At 38.3% G+C, this 23,404-nt stretch overlaps 2 protein-coding genes across 3 annotated transcripts in view; one reads left to right on the top strand and one right to left on the bottom strand.

Moving 5' to 3' along the window:
• The window catches only part of hp1bp3 (heterochromatin protein 1, binding protein 3), a 167,045-nt gene that overhangs the window by 30,942 nt on the left and 112,699 nt on the right, over positions 1 to 23,404 (bottom strand). The window lies entirely within an intron of this gene.
• Positions 1 to 23,404, top strand: part of bsnb (bassoon (presynaptic cytomatrix protein) b) — an 88,161-nt gene that overhangs the window by 13,807 nt on the left and 50,950 nt on the right. For both annotated transcript variants that reach the window (XM_079857975.1, XM_079857974.1), the window contains exons 2-3: positions 1,058 to 1,433; positions 17,538 to 18,431. In XM_079857975.1, the coding sequence (XP_079714101.1) occupies positions 1,058 to 1,433; positions 17,538 to 18,431 (1,270 nt within the window). The remainder of the gene's footprint in view (positions 1 to 1,057; positions 1,434 to 17,537; positions 18,432 to 23,404) is intronic.

Below are 23,404 nucleotides of genomic sequence, written 5' to 3'. Positions count from 1 at the left end.
ACCTATTCAATACCAATACAGATTATTTTAAAAGGATAGTTCACCCAAAATGAAATTTGTCTTTAATTACTCACCCACCTTCATGTCATTCAGAATCCTTAAGACTTTCGTTCATCTTCGGAACACAAATGAAGATCTTTTTGATGAAATCTGAGAGCTTTCTGTCCCTCCATTGACAGCTACGCAACTACCACTTTGATGCTTCAATAAACAAATCCATATGAATTGAGCGGTTTAGTCCAAATTTTCTGAAGAGACCTTTCACTATTATAAAGATCGCTTTATATGATAAACAGATTGAATTAAGGTTTTTATTCACGTTCATCATTCATCATTCATCAACTCACACATCAGTGGTGGTAAACGGACACAACATGCATTATTATATTATATTATATTGTTAATAATATAATAATAGTTGTTTATTATATTGTGTTATTATATATTATATTATATATTGTGCTATTATATATTATATTGTGTTATTATAATAACGATAATAATAACAATAATTACAGTACATATTGATTTTATTGTTTTTACAGGTTGCTTTGAAAATCTCTAACCATAAGTATGAGCAATAGCAGTGATGCTTGCCTTAATGGGCACCAGTAATGATAATTCATAACCATAATCTGTTTTTTTTTTTTTATTAACCTCAAATCTGTAATTTTGAAACTTTGCCACTAAGCGGCTTCTGTTCTATGTCAAAGTTCAAGAATGACCATTTCAGACAAGTAAATATGCTTAACTAAAGAGGAAACCTTTTTGTCAACCCAAATAACGTTTTCATATTCTTTTGGAGAATCATTGAAAGTCCTTGTCAATCTGTTTGCGTCCGTCCCCCAGATTTTGCCCTGCTGTATTGATTTATCTTTCTATTTTCATTCAAACTGCTCGGGAAGCTGCGGCACAAAGCTCTTTAAATCTCCTCCTGTGAATCCCGTGGGCAGATGGATTCAACAAAGTGTTCAGCTATCGTTGATTTCAAACATATGCCACACCCCCCTGCTTTAATTCACGCACCAATGTCTTTTTTTTTTTCCCCGTCCCACAGTATCCAAGGCAAACCAAATCAGACAGACCCGAGCATGGGACCTAAACCTGGGGGTCCGCCAGGTACAGGACCCGGTCCTGGAGCCCAGACACAGCCTCAGGGCCCCGGTCAGGGTCAAGCTGCACGGAAGAACCTCCAGGTGGACGTGGGGAGCAGTAAAGGCGGGCACCCTGTCTCGCCCGGGGGCAGCGCTCCCTCCTCGCCCTATTCTTTGCCCCAGATCGCACCCATGCCCAGCAGCAAGCTGTGTCCGGTGTGCAAGAGTGCAGATCTGACGGGCACCACAGACGGCCAGCCAAACTGCAATAAATGCACACAGTGCCACTCCATGGTGTGCAACCAATGCGGATTCAACCCCAACCCTCACCTCACTGAGGTAAGCAGCACAATGCATGGATTTTTTTTTTTCTGTATGGATGCATTTCATTATGAAAGCTTGTTTCTGTCACGGAATAAAAAAAAAAAAAGTAATTTTGACCATTTATCTCACAATTCTGAAAAAGTCTTGTTGTTTTTCATTTCTGTGGCAGGAACAAGCTTCAATAAAACTGATCAAAAGTGACAGTAAAACATTTATAACGTTACAAAAGATTACTATTTCAAATAAAAAAAATGTATCATGGTTTCCACAAAAACATTAAACAGCCCAACTGTTTTCAACATTGATATTAATCAGAAATGTTTCTTGAGCAGCAAATAAGCATAATATAATGATTTCTGAAGGATCATGTGAAGATTGGAGGAATGATGCTGAAAATTCAGCTTTGATCACAGGAATAAATTACATTTTAAGATATATTTAAATAGAAAACTGTTACTTCACAATTTGTCTTAGTTTTAATGTGAATTTGATCACATTAATACAGCCTTGGTGAGCACGAGAGACTTCTTTTCAAAAGCATTAAAAATATAACTGACCCCAAACTTCTGAAGGGTATATCGTAAGTCCCCCGAGAGAACTATTACAGACTAGTCTGTGCTTGAATACTCGCCATCAGAAAGAAACTGTGTGATATAACAAATAAAAACCCATTGCAGTCCAAATGATTATTTTCGATTAGAGTTTTACTGTTAACGATAGATTTCTGGAGGAGAGAGAGAGATGTGTTAAACAAAAAGCTCTGGGTAATGAATCCTACGCTTGGTCTCAGCCTCCATCTGGCACGAACCCAGGACACACACTGCACTCAACCTGGAACTGCTCAGAAGAGAGTCCTCCGGGGCGTATGGGAATGTGTGCGTGTGTTTGCTCTGTTTCTGCGTGTAGGATGCATTGGACAGACCGAGCCAATGTTCAGAGATGCGTGTGTGGGAAAGCGAGAGGGCGCGCGGCTGAGGGTGTGAGGGTGAGATTGTTTCAGCATGTTCGAGGATGTTGCTCGAAGTTGCAAATGGCTGGTGGTGCTTTAAAATCCTGCAAGTGTAAGTTAGACAATGGACAGGAGGACGGAGAAGAGGGGATGTTGACAGCTCATGGTCGCTGAAGGATCAGCGTGGAAGGGGCTCTAAAGTGATTTTTCAGGCATCTGGTCTCTTGGCTCTGAACTCCAGCAAAGCCATCAAGACGGGAAATGCAAATCAGTCCCCTAGTCAGTAGCCGAGGGAAATTTTAGAAGGGTTGAAGAACAGTTCAGACATAGAATTACATATAACAAAAAGCTGTGTCATGTAATTGTTCTCTATAGAAAGCTCACATCTTACATAAAAGTTTGTGTTTATATAATATAACACACACACACATATATGTACACACATATAATATTCAAACGCAAACTAGGTGTGATTAATTGCGATTAATCGATTTGACAGCCCTAGTTTAAAGGTAATAAACCAAAAACAGCCTGCTGTAAAAGCTGCTGTAAGCATTTATATTTTTGGAATACCACTTATTAAAATGCCTCTACTACCTGGCAGATTTCACAGAAATAGCTGTCCTGAAATCACACATTTGTTTCCATGACAGCTCTCGGCTCTTTACATGGTAAAAAAAGGATGTGAATGCAGCCTATGCGCATTAGCCAATCAGAAAAGAGCCTCTCTGTTGGTAATTTTGCATGCTAGGGTTGGCTGATATGTCTTTGAAGGTTGGTGTTTGGAGAAAGATACGATCTTAATTCAGACCATCAAGATGGCTAACATACACTACCTACTTTCGAAATAAAGTAATATTGTGAAATATTATTACAATTTAAAATAACTATTATCTATTTTAACATTTTAAAATGTAATTTGTTTCTGTGATGCAAATCTAAATTTTCAGCATCATTACTCCAGTCTTCAGTGTCACATGATCCTTCAGAAATCACTCTATTTGGTGCTCAAGAAACATTTCTTATTATTATCCATGTTAAAAACTGTTATGCTTCTTATTATTTTTATGGAAAACGTGATGCTTTTTTTCAGGATCCTGTGATGAATAGAAAGTTCAAAAGCAGCATTTATTTGAAATGTATTTTTTTTGTAACAATGTCAGTGTTTTCACTGTAACTATTGATCAATTTGAGTCATTTCTGAATACATTAATTCATTTCTTTAAAAAATTTTTACAGACCCTAAACTTTTAAAAGTTAGTGTAGGTCGCGGAAAGTGTGGGATGTGGAAAATTGTGACTTGACTTATGCTACAAGTGGACTTCAGGGATTTAAATAAAGTGTTAAGCGTAAAATATGGCATTTAATAAATGAAAATTGTGAACGTTTTTCTAAAAGCTAAAATGTTTCTACTAAATGATACATAATAATAACATTCAGGCATTATAATCAGACAGTTGATATATCTGTATCATGTTTCAGCTTTTGACTATCATATCGCCACATTTTTCACAGAAGGCTTCATCTTTAGAAATTCAATTGGGGAAGCTTTTGGGCCCTGCTGTGCTTTATAAAGACAGGATTGAATTAATTGGGCCGCAGTGAACAGTGGACACTACAAAGCGGTTCTGAGACTGTCTTGATTTATACTGACGTTACAGCACATAGCATACAGCACTAACTCAGCGTTTTTAACAGCCCTGCTGTCAGTTCAGCTACATGTGACAAAATGATGGGAAATATCTCATCTGGCGTGTAATTTTAGGGTTCAAGAGCAGATGTTTTATGAGCATATGGTTTGAATTACTAGAGATCTCTGCAAAATAGAAATACAGCAATATTGGGCTGTATTCAAATTAGTTTGAATTATAATTTGTATGCATCAAGCATGAAATAAGCATTAGCATACATTTCAGTGAAACAGGATACATCGTGATACTCTAAATCAGTTGTATGTAGAGTAGGGGTGGGCGATATACTGATAAACTGGCTTTTCCAAACACTTTGCTTTCAAAGAGAAGATGAGGAAGAACTTGTTAGGAATAGGGTGCATTCTATGTGATTTGGAATTGACACTCCTGTCAGTTCTTTGGCAAAACAAACAGGCTATCAAATCAGCTGTATAGCCATATGGCAAACATCTAGACAGAAGCGTTCAGATGAGGAAATTATCTATGAGGAGCATTTATCTAGTAATTTATCTTCATTTAACACTGAATAATATCAATTAAAAATAGTGCAATATTAATAATTTTAATATTTATGTATGTGAAATGTATGTGAAATATTTGTATGCTTGTTCACAATTTGCTTTCATAGATTAGCAACATTTCAACATCAATCTCTGTACTACCCTTGTACGCTAAATTTCCTCTGCACTTCACATGCCGTTTGTATGATGCATATATAGAGTGTTATTAATTGATGACTTCAGTTAGGATGCTGCTTAGAAGGAAGGAAGCTGACTGTATGTAGGAAATATCGAGTTGTTACTATATTTTGTGTTTGTCAGAATGTTCCGGTACTGATGTTTTGTCCCAGGTGTTGCACTAGTGAAGTGTAAAGATATCATGTTAAAGTTGAACTCTAAATGTCTCTTGGTGAACAAAGCATTGAGAACATGAGACAAGAAGCAAGAACAGCTGGTGAAGAGGAAAATGAGGGGCGATCTGATCTCTATGCAACAGACACCTGGAGAGAGAGAGAGAGAGAGAGAGAGAGAGAGAGAGAGAGAGAGAGAGAGAGGCATGACATGATGGTGACAACACTGAGTGGGATGCGGGAACCAGGGATTTACGGACAGAGAAATAGCAGAGTGGGGAAGGGGGATGGAATGATAGAAGGAAAGAGAAAGTGGTGCTGACACACTCCAGTAGTCACCCACCAGCATACAGGAGGCGTTCCCACTCTGCCATTGGCTGATCCTCTATTTATAGATCCTGCTGTGTCTCTACAATGATGCCAGAGAGTGTGGAGGATCAGAGGCGAGAATGGGACGGAGAGAGCAATGATGGTGTAGAAATGCAGAAAACGAGAGGGTGCAAATTGATCAGGCAGCATGGAATCAATACTGAGATTTTTTTATATTGCAATATTTATTATAAATGATTTATCTGTGTACATCTTTTTAAAATAATTCATATTCCCTCGTAATCTTTAATCAAAATAACTTCCCCTCCCTTGCAGTGACATCTCATCTCTGATGATGTGTTCACTGGCGCGAGGGCGGGGCAACCTGTCTCTCACATGAGATCCACCAATAGCAAATCACAACCATTCAATCAATTCCCCTGGCAAAAATCAAGTCCCGCCCTACATTTTTTCTTGTTTGAGAAGCCGTTTCGCTCGGATATACTTCACAATAGGGAAGAAAAATCACCACTTCCATTTCATGCCGACTTTAAGCTAAAAATAGTTGTGCCTGTTTGGCTCATAAACACTGTTCGCTCTGAAAGCTCTGGGGTAATGATGGTAGAATATGAACATCATGAATTATTCTCACTCCACGAGTTCTTCGGAAGTACGTGAGGAAATCTGTGACTTAACGGGAACGTGAAAGTTAATAGATCGGTTTTGCATGCTGGCTCTGAATGTCTCCTGTCTTGTGGTTTTCACGCTATCTAGTGGATCCGTCATGAGACTGACAGCGGAAACTGAGTGTAGGGCCATCTGGGCTACAACACACACATCCCAGCACAAACACAAAGAATACATGCACACACACACTGCCACGACCCTAGAGATTTCATGCTATTTTTCCACCATTACACAAATCTGCCCATACAGGCAGCATTTGTGTGTTATTCGCTTACCATATGTAATGCTAAATATACACACCTTATGTATTTTCAAGTGCATGAATGATGTTTTTTATCATTTTCTGACATTGTTATATTAGACATTTAGAGGTCAGATTTACTAACAGCCTGTGCCAGCGCAAACCCTCTTTTGGCGTTAAAAACTACTGTCAGGACTTTTTAAAGAGACGCAGTGAAAAATTAGCGCTGAAAAGGCATGGACAGGGTCATTTTTGCGGCTGGCCTTATTGCATATGCATTTGTGGGAGTTTACCATCAGACGCAAAATTTATAGAAGGAGAGTATTTAAATGAATCATGCAAGGTGATTTACTAAGGTTTGCGCCATTATTTACCACACAAAAAAGCATGTCTTAAACCAGGCGCTAATTTGCGCTGCTGTTGGTAGATTGCGATGGTCATTAAAGAAACTTTACACTGCCATTGGCGGTTTTATACTCAGATTCTAGTCAGAATATGAGTCTGAAACTGCTCCATTGGGCTGTGATTAAGGGGCGTGTTTCAACCGAACCAGGAAAGAAAATGCCTCTGCACTCAATTGGATAGACCTACAACCAATCAGAGCAACGGAGTAAGTGACGTATGTTTTTCATTCATGTTTCCGATCGACAAATGCCTTGATTCGCGGTTCTCTGTTTCTCTTTTAAAAATGAATGCGCTGTCGATATCTTCTATAACAGATGCGATGGTGGAATCTACACATCTCAATTCTCTTGCGGCAGTCATCTTTGTTGTAAACGAATTCAACCCAAGCGCTCTTTGGTGACGTGGATGATTACGTTACTGTTGATCACCTGTCCATCATTGTATAAAGCCCGCCCTGACAATTTGATTGGTCCGAACAGCTCTGGTTCGAGCATAGTTGCTCCACAACGGATCAAGTCCAGACAGAACTTCCTGACCTCAAATGTTGTGGGCGGGGCAATGTTCGGCTGGCATCCAGGCTAGCGTTTTTTTTGGAATTGCGCTTTCACGCTAATTTGCCCTGTTTAGTAAATCTGGTCCTAGGTGTCCAAAAAGAAATCATGGATATTTAGTAGGGCTGCACTATTTGGGGAAAATGTCATATTGCGATAATAGAGGTTAATATTGCGATTGCGATATGCGATATAATAAACAAATGGTTTCATGAGTCAACTTGCTTGGTTCTCAAGGAAAATAAATGCACACACAGATTAGTGATAATCTGCCTAAAGAAAAAAGTTCTTTAGTCAAGAGCAGTGAGTGTTTTTCTCTGTTCCCTTTGTTCTTTGATTAACTTTAGCAACAGATATAATTAGTGGCTACTGTGTACTGTCCCTTTAAGACCAGCCGCTGCTGTCAGAGACGCGGATCTCACACGCGCCTCATTCTCTCATGTCTCTCACGTTCATCATAAGACTACTCTTATGTTATGAAGATACTCGACAAAAAGACATTTTGGCATAATTGTGTGTGTTATTGTTCGTTCAAGCTCGAAAAAGAACTGTATTCTGGCATGCTGTTTTGTGCGCACGCACGATATTAGCGCGAGTCTTTCTGTGTGTCACAGTCAGGACATTCACAGGCAGCGCGTTCATTTTGGAATACATGTGTGTTGTTTGTTCTACAATAGAGAACTTGATACTGGCGCGCGTCTATCTGTGGGTCGTGTGTGTGTGTGTGTGTGTGTGTGTGTGTGGGTGTGTCAGGAGGACATTCACTGACAGCGCGTTCTTTTTTGTCTTATCGCGCATTCGGTTTAAAAGCATTTGCATGAATAAGAGCGGGATCATGTAACACTAGCCAAAGGATGCCAAAAATTAACAGATGCTGCGTTAATAGCGCTAATTTGTTTATTTAATATAAAATCGCAGCATTTTGCGTCATATAATCACGTAGGCTTGACATCGCGATTGTGATTGCTATACGATTAATCGTGCAGCACTAATATTTAGTAGTGTTTGTAAAGGCTAATTGTGTTTGTGATTTGAGGTGAAGTAGATGCGAGCGAAGTAGATGCGAGCGAGATGAGTTACAGGTGCAGAAACCAATTTCTGAAAAACACTGTTGATAGTAGATCGGGCTGAGCACCACATCACACTTGTAGCCAATCAGAAGTAGGGGGCGTGCCCACTCATGATGGGGGAAGAGAGAGAGTGAGCAGAGGAATAGGTGAAGGAGAAAAGGTCAGAGGAATATCCCTGGAAAAAGAAGGGCTATGGTCAGGCAAGAGCTTTAGGATCCACGTTAATATTAGAAAAGCGTTCCTGCGCTGTAGAGATGCCTAGGTTGCATTGTTTCTGCTCCATACATGAGTAATACTGGTTTTGCTGTTTCACAGCACCAAGATATGCTGTTGTTGTAATATTAGCTCTAGTAACAGGACAGTTTTGAGTGTCATTGTCTGGAGCTGGTGGGCTGCTGGTGACTAACAACCAACTCTTGCTTGTATATACTCTTGTGTATGTTAATTTTTTGTTCTTCCTTGTCAGTTTGTTCATCATCTTCGCTTTATTTTCCGCTTTGCATTATTTTGCTTCACCTCAGCTATGATAAAGAGACATCCCATCTTGCATTTTGCGGGCGGAGCGATGAAGGGAGGAGCTGTTTGTTTGAGTTGATTTCAAATGTCAACAGTGTTTCTCAGAAATCGCTTACTGCACCTTTAAGAGCCTTGTGCATAAATTTACACTATGAGTGTCATCGCACAAATTCACTTAAAGGAACTAAATGTGTTAACGTGTTATCTGCGGACATATGATAAGATAAATCTCGGTTAAATATTTTAATCACCTGTGGCTATCCTTTTATTTCCCCTTTTAGCACGGTCATATCAAACAGCACATGGTAAAATTGGATCAGAAGGGCTTGAGTTGATATTGAACTGATGTGTGAAATGGCTGCCGGTCTCTGAGGGCTGAGTAAGAATGCATCGCTCACCACGCAAACATGATTAATCAAACAATAGAGTACTGTGCTTTTTCTAAATGGCACAGTGTCTCGCTGCCTCTCCGAGACAATAGAATCTGTCATGCGTTAAAGAGACTGACGCACCACTTTTGGCGCTAATAAACAAAATATGCATTCATGTGAAAAAATGTGTTGTAATAGAAATAGTTTCTGAGAAACAGGATGTTTTCTCCAATAAATTATATGATTCTGTGAGTTTTATAATAGGAAAACACCTTGTGTTTTGCATAGCGCAGATGTCTTTGCTAACGTTTTGATTACCTGAAGGTCACACCTGGACCTTGTGGACTATTGTGGGCTATTCCGTCTATTCTGCATTCGCAACATGTCGTAAATTACCATAATTACAAGTTGACAACTCGTAGAGTTTACTCAGAGCTGTTTACGTCCTTGGTTTCAGAATTCATTTGTTTCTATGGTGATGGTTGTAACACTGAATAAGAGATCATTACGTGGGTGGCTAGCCAACTGTTTTGTGCTAGCTTTACTAACAGTTAACCATGGTTTGTTTTATTATTATTAAGTCTTATTAAATTACTACAAATATCACACAGAAATATGTGTTAGCTACCAACCCATCTGTAACTTTTAACGCTGCAGCTTGTTAAACTGGTGAAAATAGACAAGCAATGGACAGGCAAAATGAGAAATTAAAGAAATAATAAATCAGTTTGGTCACGTCTGAGTCTAAGTGAACTTGAAATTACTTGAAATCTGTGTGTGAGAGTGAGCCAGCTTTTACTGTATAAATTAATGTTGCACCTGCCGCCGTCAGTACATTTGGATTTTGTTTACAGAGAATTTGATGACCTATGATCAAGTTTAAAAACTTTTATTATTATTATATTATTATCATCATCAACCTACTGAATATATTATATGGAAGCATTATAGAAATGAATGCATAACATTTTAAAAATAATAACAACAACAACAACAGTAATAATAATAATTATTATTGATTGTATTATACTGAAGCAATGTGAACAATCCATAAATTATTTTGTTTAAATAATTATCTAACATAACTGATTTTATAATAACCATAATAATAATAACAATAATAATTTATTATTAGTAGTAGTAGTAGTAAAACCAAACTACTGATTGTATTATACTGAAACAATGTACAAATTAATAAACAATTTGTTTATTATTATTGATATTATTATGAAACTACTGATTTTATTACATTGAAACAATGTAAAAAAAAAAATGCTTTTGCTTTGACCACATAATATATATGTTCCTAACACTGGAGCTGTCATAATATTTAATGTTTCCAACATACAATTACGCATCCAACCAAGCTGTAAAAACCTTACAGCCACAAACTCATAATTATGGTGATTCTGACATGACGTGAGTGCAGCTATAGCTTAGCATTTTGATTTCCTCATTAATGGAGTTCAGTTTTCTCATTACTTTGTTATTGTGATCATTATTACTCACAGAAACATGTCACATTCATTACAGCAAACTGATGTAGTTTTTAATCATCTTTAAACACCTCAATTACAAGCTACACATCAAGTGTACACTGTGGTGCTCGGCAAAAAAAGGGTTCTGTACCTTTAAATCTCCTCACCAGCATATTTCCATTAATCAGCTTTATTTGTGCTTCATATGCTCTGATAAGCTGTCAGTTTGGTCTAATGCACGCAGAGAAGAATTAGTTTATGAATCTGGTGCCCGTGGAGACTGGAGTGAAGCTGTGTTGTGTTCTTGTGTGGTGTTTATAGAGATATTCACAGTATTTGGGGGCCCTCAGAATGCTCTTTTGATGTGTCTCGTCCCAGTTTCGGCTCTGCACTTTGCTACTGTGGATTGTTGTTAGGAAACTGCAGCATTCAGTCTGTCTCTCAACCACTTTAGTCTGGAAACAGGCAGCGGTTCGCCTCCTCGATCTGTCTCTCTGCTCTTATGCCACAGACTGTCTCTACAGCTGGTGTGTCTCTATTTGTCTACAAGACTCTTTGATTGTGACTCCATCTGTTTGTCTGTTTGCCTTTCACCTGTTCTCAATATCCATATCATTGTGTCCTCTAGTTCTGTCTGTCTCACCAGCTGCGTTCTGTTCCGGGTTTAAATCAAGTAAACATTCTTTTTCAAAACTAAGTATATACTAAGGACAGCATGCACAGATAGAAGACAGCAAGATATAGGGTGAATTCAGGTTGTTTGGGACACTTTTCCCAAGCCATCTCAATGGCAAAAAGTGTTCCAATCACCCTGAATTCACCTCTATGTATAATTCACTCAATTATTTACTGTACTCACCTTAATTTTGTTCCAAACCTGAAAGACTTTCTTTCCTCAATGGAAACAAAAAATAAGATGCTTTAAGAATCTTAATGCTGTTCTTTTTTAGTACAATGATATTTCACAGGAATCACGGCAAACAAATAACACCCTTAATACGCTTAAAAATAAAGGTTGTAAGGTTCTAAAACATTTTTGGGTTCCCCAAAAAAAAATGTTTTGAAAAGTTCTTAAAAGAAAAACATGTTTTTCTCATTATGAAGTACATTTTATTAATATAAACAACATTTTGTAAAAATGAAAGGTTCAATTGAACCATAGATGCTAATAAAAAACGTTATTTTTAAGAGTGAAACTCGTGCGCTATATTCAAAGTCTACTCAAGTCATACAATAGATATGTGAGAGGAACAGACTGAAAAGTAATTTATTTTTCCAGTCAGCTGTTAATTCAATAACTGCTATGACTTGATCGTTGAGTCAGTGAGTTGAATGAATCATCCAGTTGGGTTTGTGAATCGAATTAGCCTGTTGACTTAAAATAACAATTCATTCTCCGATACACTGTCTCAGTGATTTAGTCACATAATTTCTCAAGGTAACTTGTTGGATGGGAACATTATCATTAAACAAGTGAAAAATGATCTAAATTTCAGTCTATTATTTATATGTGAGAAGAGATCAGACCGTGAGACGTGTACAGTAAATATTTTTTATTAACTGAGCACTGTAAGGGTGCAGTATGTTCTGCGGCGTGTGTGTGAGTGTTAGTATTCAGCTCAGTGTCTTTGAGAGATTCTCCGCTTCTTGTGGATTCTCTCTCTCACACCAGCTGACTAATCAATACCTCGGGTGCTGCACCATCATTTGGGTGTAAATCAGTGTGTGTGTGTGTGTGGAAGCACTCTGAAGAATATTAGCATAAACCTGTACACATTTAGTTTCTCATAAATCACATAAAATCTTTGCGCACATGCATAAGCACACATACGCGAAAAGTTGCTTGTTTAAATATGCACAAGTCCTGCACGTCCTTACGCAATTCCCAGTTGAATGCAGTATACTGTTAGACATGCAAGACTAACAGTGTAAATGTTAATCAGTATCTTCTTAGATGTTTGTTTGATGCTATGGAAATCTGTTTCATAATGTATGATGCATGTATATTTCTTAGGAATGGCTGTTTCTCAATTCCTGGATGATTACTTCCTACACTGCATTCTTTATGCATCGTAGACACTGAATGTTAGTTTTTGAATATTTAAATGTCATGCCTGTTAAAATGAACCTATATGATGTCCAAAAATGCTGTCTATGTAGGTTGCTCGCTAGGTTTTAAAAGACAGCCAATGTCATGATTTTGTTCATTCTGGTCAGCTATCAGATAGTTAGTCCGCTAATGGTCAGAATTTATACAGGGCAGGAGAACATGTAGTTTGAATCAATAGGCCCAGCTTCTATAGACCCCTTTTGCGCTGACGTCACAGTTACGTCACGGTGCTAGCTATAGGCAAAACAAACGGAAAACTGGAGGCGGCCAATACAAACCAGCACAGATTCGGCTACATAATAAGGAGCTTAAATTATTATTTTTATTATTAAATGTCATCTTGTTGTGGTGTTGGGTGCAAGAATCGATGAAAAATGAGTATGCTGTATCAGGAAGTTTTATTTCTAGAAAATATTCATATCATTAAAATTGCACCGTAGTGTCACTCTTTACATTGTCGTCTTCTTGGCGCTGGCTAGGCAGAACTGCGGATCGTACCACACAAGTCTTTACATGACCATTCAGCACATAGTTATAGGCATCTAAATATATATGCCCTCAGTTTCTCTTTACCCTCGGTTTCTCTATCGGGTAGGTGTAGAAGTCAGGCCACTCAACCGGAGGTAGCGTTAACGTTAATCCTGTCAGATCGTCCATTGACTGAGCGTGTACGGTCATCTGGTTCCGTCCGTTAAAATTAACTTTTGCAAATAACAATCGCGGTCCTGGACAGTGAGTGACCTTGCACATTAAGACAAAATCGGATTTTCTCCAGTCATTGTTAAAAAGCGTTAGTGAAGAGCGGCCAGAGGGATCTTTCTGCCTCCAGCTAAGCCCCGCCCACACAAATACGTCACCATGTTTACCGACTGTAAAAGGGTCTATTGGAACATGACTCCATATATGGAGAATGGGGTGGGACTTGGGATAGGCGGAGTCTTATAGACACATTATGGGTGGAGTCAGTTTTTTCACTCTCATGTTGTTCCGAACCTTTTTTCCATACCAAGACAGCTCGATGTGACCATGTCTCTCAAGCTCCAAAAATGACCCCAAAACACCATAAAAGTATTCAATATAACTGGTGTAGTTTTGTCAAGTAATATTATGATCATCTTCCCTTCCGCAGAATCTCTAAAGTTTTTCGCAATCTATTCAGAAATGGCTCCTTGATATGTCACTCCAGATTTGACATCAAAATGTCATTGGTCTTCTCTGAGGACAAAGATATTGTATGTGGTCAGTCATTCAAATCACTTTAATAGTATTTTTATGGTAATTTTTTGTAGGCTGAGACATGGGTTCTCTAAGAGAAAAAGAGCGTAGATTGGCACTGGTGACCCAATCCTGTTGTCTTTCTGTAATTACCCATCGCCCAATGGGTATAGAGTGTTTATCTGCTGTGTGTTTGAGTGACAAGTGCAGACATGACACACACACACACACACACACACACACACACACACACGGTCTGCTCTGTCTCTGCCACTCAAATTGGACTCTGACTACTGCCCTGTCCTTCAATATGATTGACAAACATAGAGACATTATCACCAACTAACACACACAGGCTCAAAGTTTGACCTGATGACCATCACACAAACCCTTGCTGACTAAATAAAGTACATTTACACTACAAAACCTCAGCAAATAATCACTCAATACCCAAACAGCTGGTTAAATTCACAAATTGATGAGCCAGGCATCAAAAGGTCACAGATTATTTTTCAGGCCTTTTTAAATATTTACCATTATTAAATTAAAGGTTATGAATGACTGTGTTTGAGTTCAATCCCTCTAGAATGTTTGCAGTTAATAACTGTATGAAAAATATTCACCTGTGACAGGTCTGGCTATGAGAAATCTGCTCATTATTTTTTTTCATAACCCAGGAGCTCATGCAAGCGAGAACATTTACTCACAAACGTAATTTCTGGAACAGTCATTAAGTCTTTATATTTCAGTAGTTGTTATTAGTTTTGTTAATTGGATTCATGCTGAAAAAATGAAAAGTACTGTGATGATTTCAATGAGTTATTGAAAACGTGGGGATGAACTGTAGATGCCTGGTGTGAGTATGGTCAATAATGAGACACACACTGTCATGTCAGTAGATGTTACATAAGCACTGATGTGACATTGATATAGGCATCAGTTATCACACCTGAGCCAATGTGACAGCTATCTCATCTTAACCTGAGAGAGGTTACACACATTCACCTTGACCAGAGAGGGATGCTTTTTTTTTTTACTATCCAGAGAAAGAGAGATAAAAATACATTTAGAATTTAGAATTTCAGAGTCCTACCTAGGTGGTTACATGATTTGGCAACAATCAATAGAAGATCGTTGTATGCACAGTATGATTTTTTTTTTTTTTGTGTGCAAATTAGCCATGACAAGTCAAATAACCATGTCAATTTTGTCTGTCTCTAGATCTCTATTTAGTGGCATCACCACCCTCAATGATCCAAAATCACATTCAACATAACTTTTACTAAACATAAAATATAGAACTAGACAATGTTGGAGCCTTAAAGGTAGGGTAGGTAATTTTAGGAAAGGCTAACAATATCAAGTTAGCTTTGAAAGCACAAGATCCCACCCTCCTTTCAGAGCATCTACAAAGCCACGCCTCCTCCAAAACACATGAACGAATACAGCAGGGAGCAAACAAAAGCGTCATGACAACCTCACGTCTCAAAGCTAATAATAATGAACATAAACAACTCAAAGAGCACTGATCTGTACCACCTGACTGCTGAAGATTCATTTCGGCAATTGAAATGCATAAATTCGAGTCACAAACTGCTCAGAGTATGTCACAGGTCTTCATCTCTTCCAGATTACTGTAGTTATGGTGTAAGCTCATAGTTTTGGTTCAGGAGGAACAGGCGGCTGCTGTTTCGGTTGCGGTGCTCAGTGACTGACGTCTGTCTGACTCATAGCATGAAACGTCCTGATGACGTGAGATGTCTGTGTGAGCAGGTGCGTGGAGATATGAAAGTACATACGCTGTCAGGCAGGTAGGACATTGTATCATTACATTCAGACCAAATACAATGATTGGACAAACATTTTATGCTCTTAGGCTTTCCACAGACTAGATATATACATATAAATACATTTAGACCACTTAACATAATGATTGCTCTTAGGATGTGAAGAGACTTTCAACCAGGATAACAGAAATGTATCTGGACAAATCACCTACCCTGCTTTTAAGTCATGCTAACAAATGTCTAATTGTCATTGCACAGAAATCTCGCTAAACTTGTTCTTAAACAAATTTATTTCTTTCAGCTTGAGGTGTCAACATCCTTAAGTGTTGAGTTTTTATTGCCCTTTTGTTTATTACTTGACTCCACCTGTGGCACAATTTTGCATAAATATGATACTCTTCTATCTGTAGCAATCACAATCATTGTCCTCTAATCTTCAGTAGAAGGCAGTTTAGCACACACTTGTCCGTGTCCTCTACCAGCTCTAAACAGAAACTCCCACAGAGTAACCAGTGTCATATCATGTCAGTCGAGCTGTCAGATGTTGCAGTTTTGTTTGATATGATATGACGGACAGTTATATTAAATCCGCCATGTCGTGTCTCAACATATCATTTCCAAATAACGCATCAGCGGAGGGACACTAGACAGGCTAATATACTCAACATCAAACCCCTCATATGGTTATAATCCATTCATTAAGGTCAAATGTCCTGACCGGACATCAGTTGCGCCTTTTGATCCTATTACTGAATCCTATTTATCCGTGGCAGCATGTCATCTCTGTCGTAGATTATGAAGCAATTGTGCTAGCTGTGTCATTTAGGTAGTTAGTGCTGCTGATGCTGTCTCATTTCCTGTTACAGTGGTCAAATGAGCTGATGATATTATAAAATCTGCTACTATTTCTAATTGCAGTATTAGTATTATACGTACCTATTAAGTAGTACAAGCCGATTTTGTGGATTTTTTGCTAAACTTCTTATTCTGAGTGTTTTGTAGCATGTTTCTATGTGGTTACTGTGGTGTTGGAACGTGGTTGCTAACTCAAATTAGCACACCCCAAGGTCCTGAGTGTGTTCCATTCTGTAGTGGTCATCTCTATGCACTGTTTCTTTCAAAGACTTTACTGAGTTCCTTAGGGTTGAAAGGCATGTCTATCATTATTATTTTCCCTTTCCAGTGCCCGGCGAAGACATGCCTTGTGCTGTTTGGATCACAGTATCTATGATATTCTAACCACTAGATACAGATATTGTCCAAGAGTGTCAAATCCTGCCCTTGGAGGTCCACCTTCCTGGAGATTTTAACTCCAACTCTAATTAAACATGCCTGAACCAGCTAGTCAGTAACTTCATGGTTACTCAAAACATCCATTAAGGTTTATTGGAGAACTTTGGATTTAGACTCTGAAACATGGCTCTCCAGGACGCTAAACAAGCTAATCAAGGTCTTCAGGGTTACTTGAAACTTCCAGGTAGGTTTATTGGAGAAGGTTGTACTGTAGATAGACTCTGTAAGGTGGCTCTCTGGGAGCAAGATTGGGCACCCCAGATCTTACTCCTTCAAAGTCTATGGGATTTCCCCCCCTCTATTTTATTGGACACATGGTGAAATCGTAAGTGTGATCACTGAGAAAAGTAATAGCACACCACACCTCATTTATAAGCAGTAACACAAGTTACATTTATGTACAAAAGTGAAATACTTGGGATTAGTAATTTGTTCACATCCTTCTCACTATTGCAAGCAACCTGCTGTTATGTCTTGTCTTCTAGTTCACTTTATTTTCTTCATCTTTTCACCTTGACATTCTTCATTATGTAAATGAATGTCCAAATCTTCTGATATAATTACATAGTCAGTAATTGGTTCATTGTCTTTCCCAGGTGCAAGAGTGGTTGTGTCTGAACTGTCAAATGCAGAGGGCGTTGGGGATGGATATGGAGACGCCACGGTCGAAAAGCCAGCAGCAGATCCACTCACCGTCCCAGCCCAGCAAACCTCTACCCCAATCTGTATCCCAGCCCACGGCACCCCCACAGACCCAGCCCCAACCCCAATCTCAACCTCAACCCCAACACCAACCTCAACCTCAACCTCAATCTCAACCCCAACCTCAACCTCAACCCCAACACCAACACCAACCCCAACACCAACCCCAACACCAACCTCAACCTCAGTCCCAGCCTCAGTCCCAGCCTCCCTCAGAAGCTAAGAAATTGACCTTTCCTCAAGCTACCCCTCAAAGCAAACCTCCTGCTCCTGGCGCTGTTCCTCTACCAGGCATGGCCAAAGCCCCATCCCAGCCTGACCTCTCCCGGTCAGGGCCCGGATTCCAGCCTCAGGCCCCGCGACAGGACCAGACTCGCAGCGCCGGAAGTTCCCCATCCCGCCAACCTCCTCCACCAGAACAGCCCTTCGGGAAACTCTTCGGTTTCGGCGCTTCGCTTTTGAACCAGGCCAGTAGTTTGATATCAGTGGATCCGGTGCAAACCACACCGCCGGCCCAACCACCTTCCTCCCCCAAGCCCCCGCAGAAGCAGCCGGGACCCCCCGGGCCTGGGCCTGGTCCAGGTCCTGCAGCAGGTGTTAAACCTGCAGCCCAGCCAGTTCCATCACGGCAGGAAGTTTCTCCAAAGCCCAAAGTGTCCTGTCCACTGTGTAAGACTGAGCTAAACATTGGAGATCCAGCCAAGACCCCGAACTACAACGTCTGCACCCAGTGCCACACCCAAGTCTGCAACATGTGCGGCTTCAACCCCACGCCTCACCTGACTGAGGTAAGATGAGCTTTTTTTTTTTATCTGGGCGATTGTGTACTTTTGTAAGGTTTAAAAATTTAGGTCCTTGGTATCAACTTGCAGCATCCAAGTATTTGATGACGTTGTTGCATTAGTTTAGTTTCATTTGTTTTCTCAATAATTGTTGTTTGACAGGTGTCCAGAGTTGTTCTTTGGCAGATTTTTGTCTGACCGGTTATAGTATTATTGAAGTCCACAATGACACTCCTACTATGAATAACCAAGATAACTCTTTACCTTAGGCTAAATTTCATCACATAGTGAACATTCTGAGGGATGTAGGAACTTTTTTATCATGTTGAATGGTTTTTGGAAAGTGTATATGACAGCTTTGTGGTGGTTTTATCGGGGTCATACTTAGTCTTTATTTCCTGCTGCTGTAATAGGTTTTTCTTTTTTGAGACTAATCGATTTACAGATATTGTGTGGCCAAGGGTTAGTTTAGAAAATTATATGGAGGCGTATTATGATACGGTTTTCAGTTTTCAAAGATCATTGATTGCATAATATGATATTGTACATAGTGTCATATTAATATGGTAATATGTTATTTGAAGGGGTAACTTTTATCTGTAACGTTGCATATTGATTTTTACAAAAAAAGGTCTAACTATAGATAATATTTTATAGACATGTTTGACACTTTGACATGTTAGACTTGTTCGCTTGAGGTCAATTCGGAGCAGTAATCTGTTCTTAGGAAAAGTGAGCCTTAGTGGCCATTTCAAAATATATTTGAAAAGTAGCCAGATTTAGAAAAATGTCTTAACCTTTAAGCTACCAAAGAACTGTTGAAGTGAGTCGATAGACAAAAACGTTTTCTTTTTTATGCAAGCCTTCTTGATTGAATGGGAATCAATAGATTATCACAAATGGCATTTTGCATTTGAATGCAGAGATTCTGGTCAGAGTAAATGATGTATTCATATTGTAAGGATTTCAGCTATATGCAATGTATTTTTTTTTTATTAAATAATGAAATTATAAGTTTATATTTTTGAGCTGATATAATTTCCTCAGATGCTGATTGTTGCAAAGGTTGTTCGCAACAACGGCGATGCAGCTCTGAAAATTGAAGGCAGATATTTTTCATTACATTATTGATATCTGTATGAGGATATACATCATATTGAGAGAGTCTTTCCAGACATTCATCTGTTTTCTTTTCTCTTTCAGTCTGTGAGGAGCGACCTTAGAGTATTTCTGAAAACTCTTTCACATTTGTATCACCTGTCCTGATATCTTTGAAGTCGTTCATTACTGTCGAGCTAAAAGCCATCAAATGGCTCACTGCCCCTCAGGTCAACAGACCGTGAGCAGCACAGATGGTTTCATTTCCTTCCAATAAAGTAACGATCCTCATGCAAATTGTTCTCATTGATCGCTTTTAGGCTACTTAATTCAGAGGCCAGCTAAGTTGACCCTGCCCTGTTAGCTGTGCTGGAAAGTTCTGTCATGACAGAAAGGAAAGCTGGGAGTGTTTTTCACCTAGACAGCATAAGGATAAATATGCAAATCAGGCCTGATTGAATGATGGCAGTAATAACAAGCTTTCAGGGAAGTGTTGCATTGTTTTATGAGCTCACTCAGTCTTTACATAGACATAGCTGTGAAGTCATTGCTACTGGATAATCTTAAGAGAATACCATCGGTTGTCTTTCTCATGATTTTAAGAGGAAATAAATGGTTACATTTAACATGAAAGGGCATGTGCAACCTATTTTACTTTACAGTTTGGATTTACTGTTGACGTTAAAGGATGTTGGCAGCAGTTTCTTGTTGTTTGTCTTAGTTTGTGTCTCATCTGACCTTTTCTGCTGACTAGTTTGACCCCTTGTGGCATTGATGCTCGTATTAAGGCTAATATTAGAGGTTTACCTGATGTTACTCTGTCCTTTTATGTTCTACGTTCTTGTATTCATGGATCGTGGAGCTATATCTTTGAACATATTCCTGCCATGCTGAAAAACACTGCTTAAACCAGCCTTTTCCAGGTCTCTTAGCCTGGGCCAAGCTTTTTTTAGGTGGTCTAGTTGGTCAACCAGCTTGTTTTCCAGCTTAAACATGCCTGAAACTTCTCAAAAACCATCCAAACAGACCAGGGTCAGCAAAAAATAATAATTTTCTTACTTAGTTTTTGTCTTGTTTAACATTACAAATATCTTTTTTTTCTTCTTTTCTTAATCAAAATACATTTAATTGAAGGAAAATGAACATGTCTGGTTTTCTAAAAAATTTATAAAAAGTGTAAAAAATAAGTGAATTTATGCTTAAAACAAGAAAAAATATCTGCCAATGGGTAAAAAAAAAAAAAACTTCTTACACCACTGACAGTGTTTTTCTTGTTTGAAGATTGATTTTTCAGAAAACAAGACTTAATCTTTGTCATTTTGCTCAAGAAAGTTTATCTTGATTTTTACATTTTTAGATGTTCATAGATATCTTTATTAGGCTTGTTTAAGAGTCCCCCCCCCCCCCCCACACACACACACATGGAATCTAGACTGATGCTACATTTATAAAGTGAATACCTCTAGTCTGAAACATAGTGAGCTGCCTACACAGAAAACATTTTAAGGCATAGATCTATTCTGATGTGAAGGCTGTGCCAAATAGTAGGCACACAGAATAAATCATTGTTTAAATCAATATTTTCGTCTAGTTCTTTAGCAAAAAACATCTAAACATCCCTAAAACAAGATCAATTGACTTGAGAAACAAAACAACATTAGATAAGACTTGTTTAGTACTTGGAAAAGGGACAAAAATACTGAAATCCAAGGCATTTAAATGCCATCCAAGATGGCAGATGTTGATAAAAAGCTCATTTTAAGTTAGAATACACAAATATTAGGTGAAACAGTCCATTTTAAGTATTTTTTATGAGCTAATGAGCTAATAATTTTAAGTAAGACTGCATACATTTGTTTAAAATACCACTTTTTTTGCTAGTTAAGGATCTTTTTGTACTGTATATAGAGAGTAACAAATAAACAGCGATTTTTGAAATAACTCTTCAAACACGTGTGATGAAGCCTCTAGAGGCCCCTCGCAAAACCCTCGTCATATTTGCCACATATTTATTTATATCAGCCAGCGAAAACTAGGTCTGAATAATATAGGAACAGCATGTGGCCTAGATGGCAGAAACACAATTAGGGTGACAGACACTTGCAACTGCAACACAACAAATATACCCTATAAATAAAACACCATAATTGGCATATAACTTATTTTAAAGCGTAATAAACTGACATAAAATCTGCTGCACTTTTATTATCTTTGCCGTGATTCAGATTTGTGTAGTACTGCCAAAAATATATTTTTACTAATTTATATCTGAGATGACGTCACCTCACTGAATTAAACATGCACGATGAGCTCATGTGGCAACATTAGCCAGCTACCGTTTAAAAGATTTATTGTTCTGTGTTGCATACTTTCACATACTTTAAAAAAACAATTGTAAGCATGCAGTGTAAACTTTGCAGTATGAAGAAAGAACATGGAACACAGCAATGATTACTCAAATGAGTCATTGAATCATCTTTTGAACGAATTTACAGTATTTGGTAAAATGACTCTTATGGGCTCTCCATGCCAGATAAATATTATAATCCTCTTTTATCCATAAGTGGCAATTGGCTGATTTTTTTTGCGATCCGGTGAGTTTAAGCTTAGATTGAGTTTGCCGTTTCGCAGGCATCTTCAGAGCAAAACAACTGCATGGGAAGAAGTGTTGTGTATTTTTAAATCACAGACCTAGATATTCATAATGCATAATTTATCCTCACGCCGTAGACCGTGCTCCATATTCATTTGGTTGAGATGCCGTTTTAAGATGTGTGACTGTTCACGTATGCTTGTTTGTTTGGATGTGCTATCATGTGGAGACAAGAGAAAGAAAGCAGACATACTTGTTCCATGAATCGTGAAATTCCACTGCAGTTTGTACATTTTTTTTGGGCGGCATTCTGTATTCTGTCAGAAATAAAAGGTTGAATCAATGTTACAAAGCCTGCCAAGAACATGTCATATTTCACTCCCAAAAGGTGATTTACCAAAAATACCAAAAGAAATACAATTTAATACTTTAGAATTGTAATACTGTAAGGCTTTTTTTTTCTGAACCATTATTTTCATGACAATTAAGTATATTATTCCCCGAATCACAATTATTGTAATGTGGAAAAATAGCTAATTATTAAAAATAAAATATTTATATAAAAATAAATTGTTTTAAATATATGATAAACATAATATAAATATTGAATATAATATTAAACAATATTACATATAAAAATAATTGTATCAGAGTAATTTTTTAAAGATGTTCATGAAAATTTCACATTACAAAAAAAAATCTTTAAATGGGTCATGGCATGGCATGAAGAAATCTAATTTGTCCTGACATATAAGAAGTCTTTGTACAATTAAAACATCCTGCAAATTTCATAGCTAAAATGTCCTCCTCATTACAAACAATGCATTTATTTAAACTAGCTCTAAAAACGGATAGTTTTGATATTGTGGCATCTGTGACGTCACACTTGCCAATACATTTGCATATGACTGCCTCCAGAGCAAGACATCGACGAATAGTTTTACATCATCACACCATAGGCCCCGCCCACTAGCATTGAGTCGCTCAACAGCTGACATTTGCTGCACTGGATGTAAGTGTAGCATTGTATCAAAAGCAAATAGAACCCATTAGAATCAGTGACGCTGTCTACACTGGATACTAGTGGTGCAACGGATCATCATTGATCCGTGATCCGTTCGGATCAATATCTTCGGTTCGGCACACACGTGATCCGCGGATTGATTTATGGGGGGAAAAAAAGCACTCAACATTTGCTTATATTTGTTGTTCATTTAAACCGTTATGAACCGCAGCGAGCGTGACACCTCATTCGCGCCGCAAGACCTCCAGACGCGCGTAAACGCGT

The sequence above is a fragment of the Squalius cephalus genome (assembly GCF_949319135.1).
Source record: "Squalius cephalus genome assembly, chromosome: 22".
Taxonomy (NCBI): domain Eukaryota; kingdom Metazoa; phylum Chordata; class Actinopteri; order Cypriniformes; family Leuciscidae; genus Squalius; species Squalius cephalus.
This window is presented reverse-complemented; position numbering and strand designations above follow the sequence as displayed.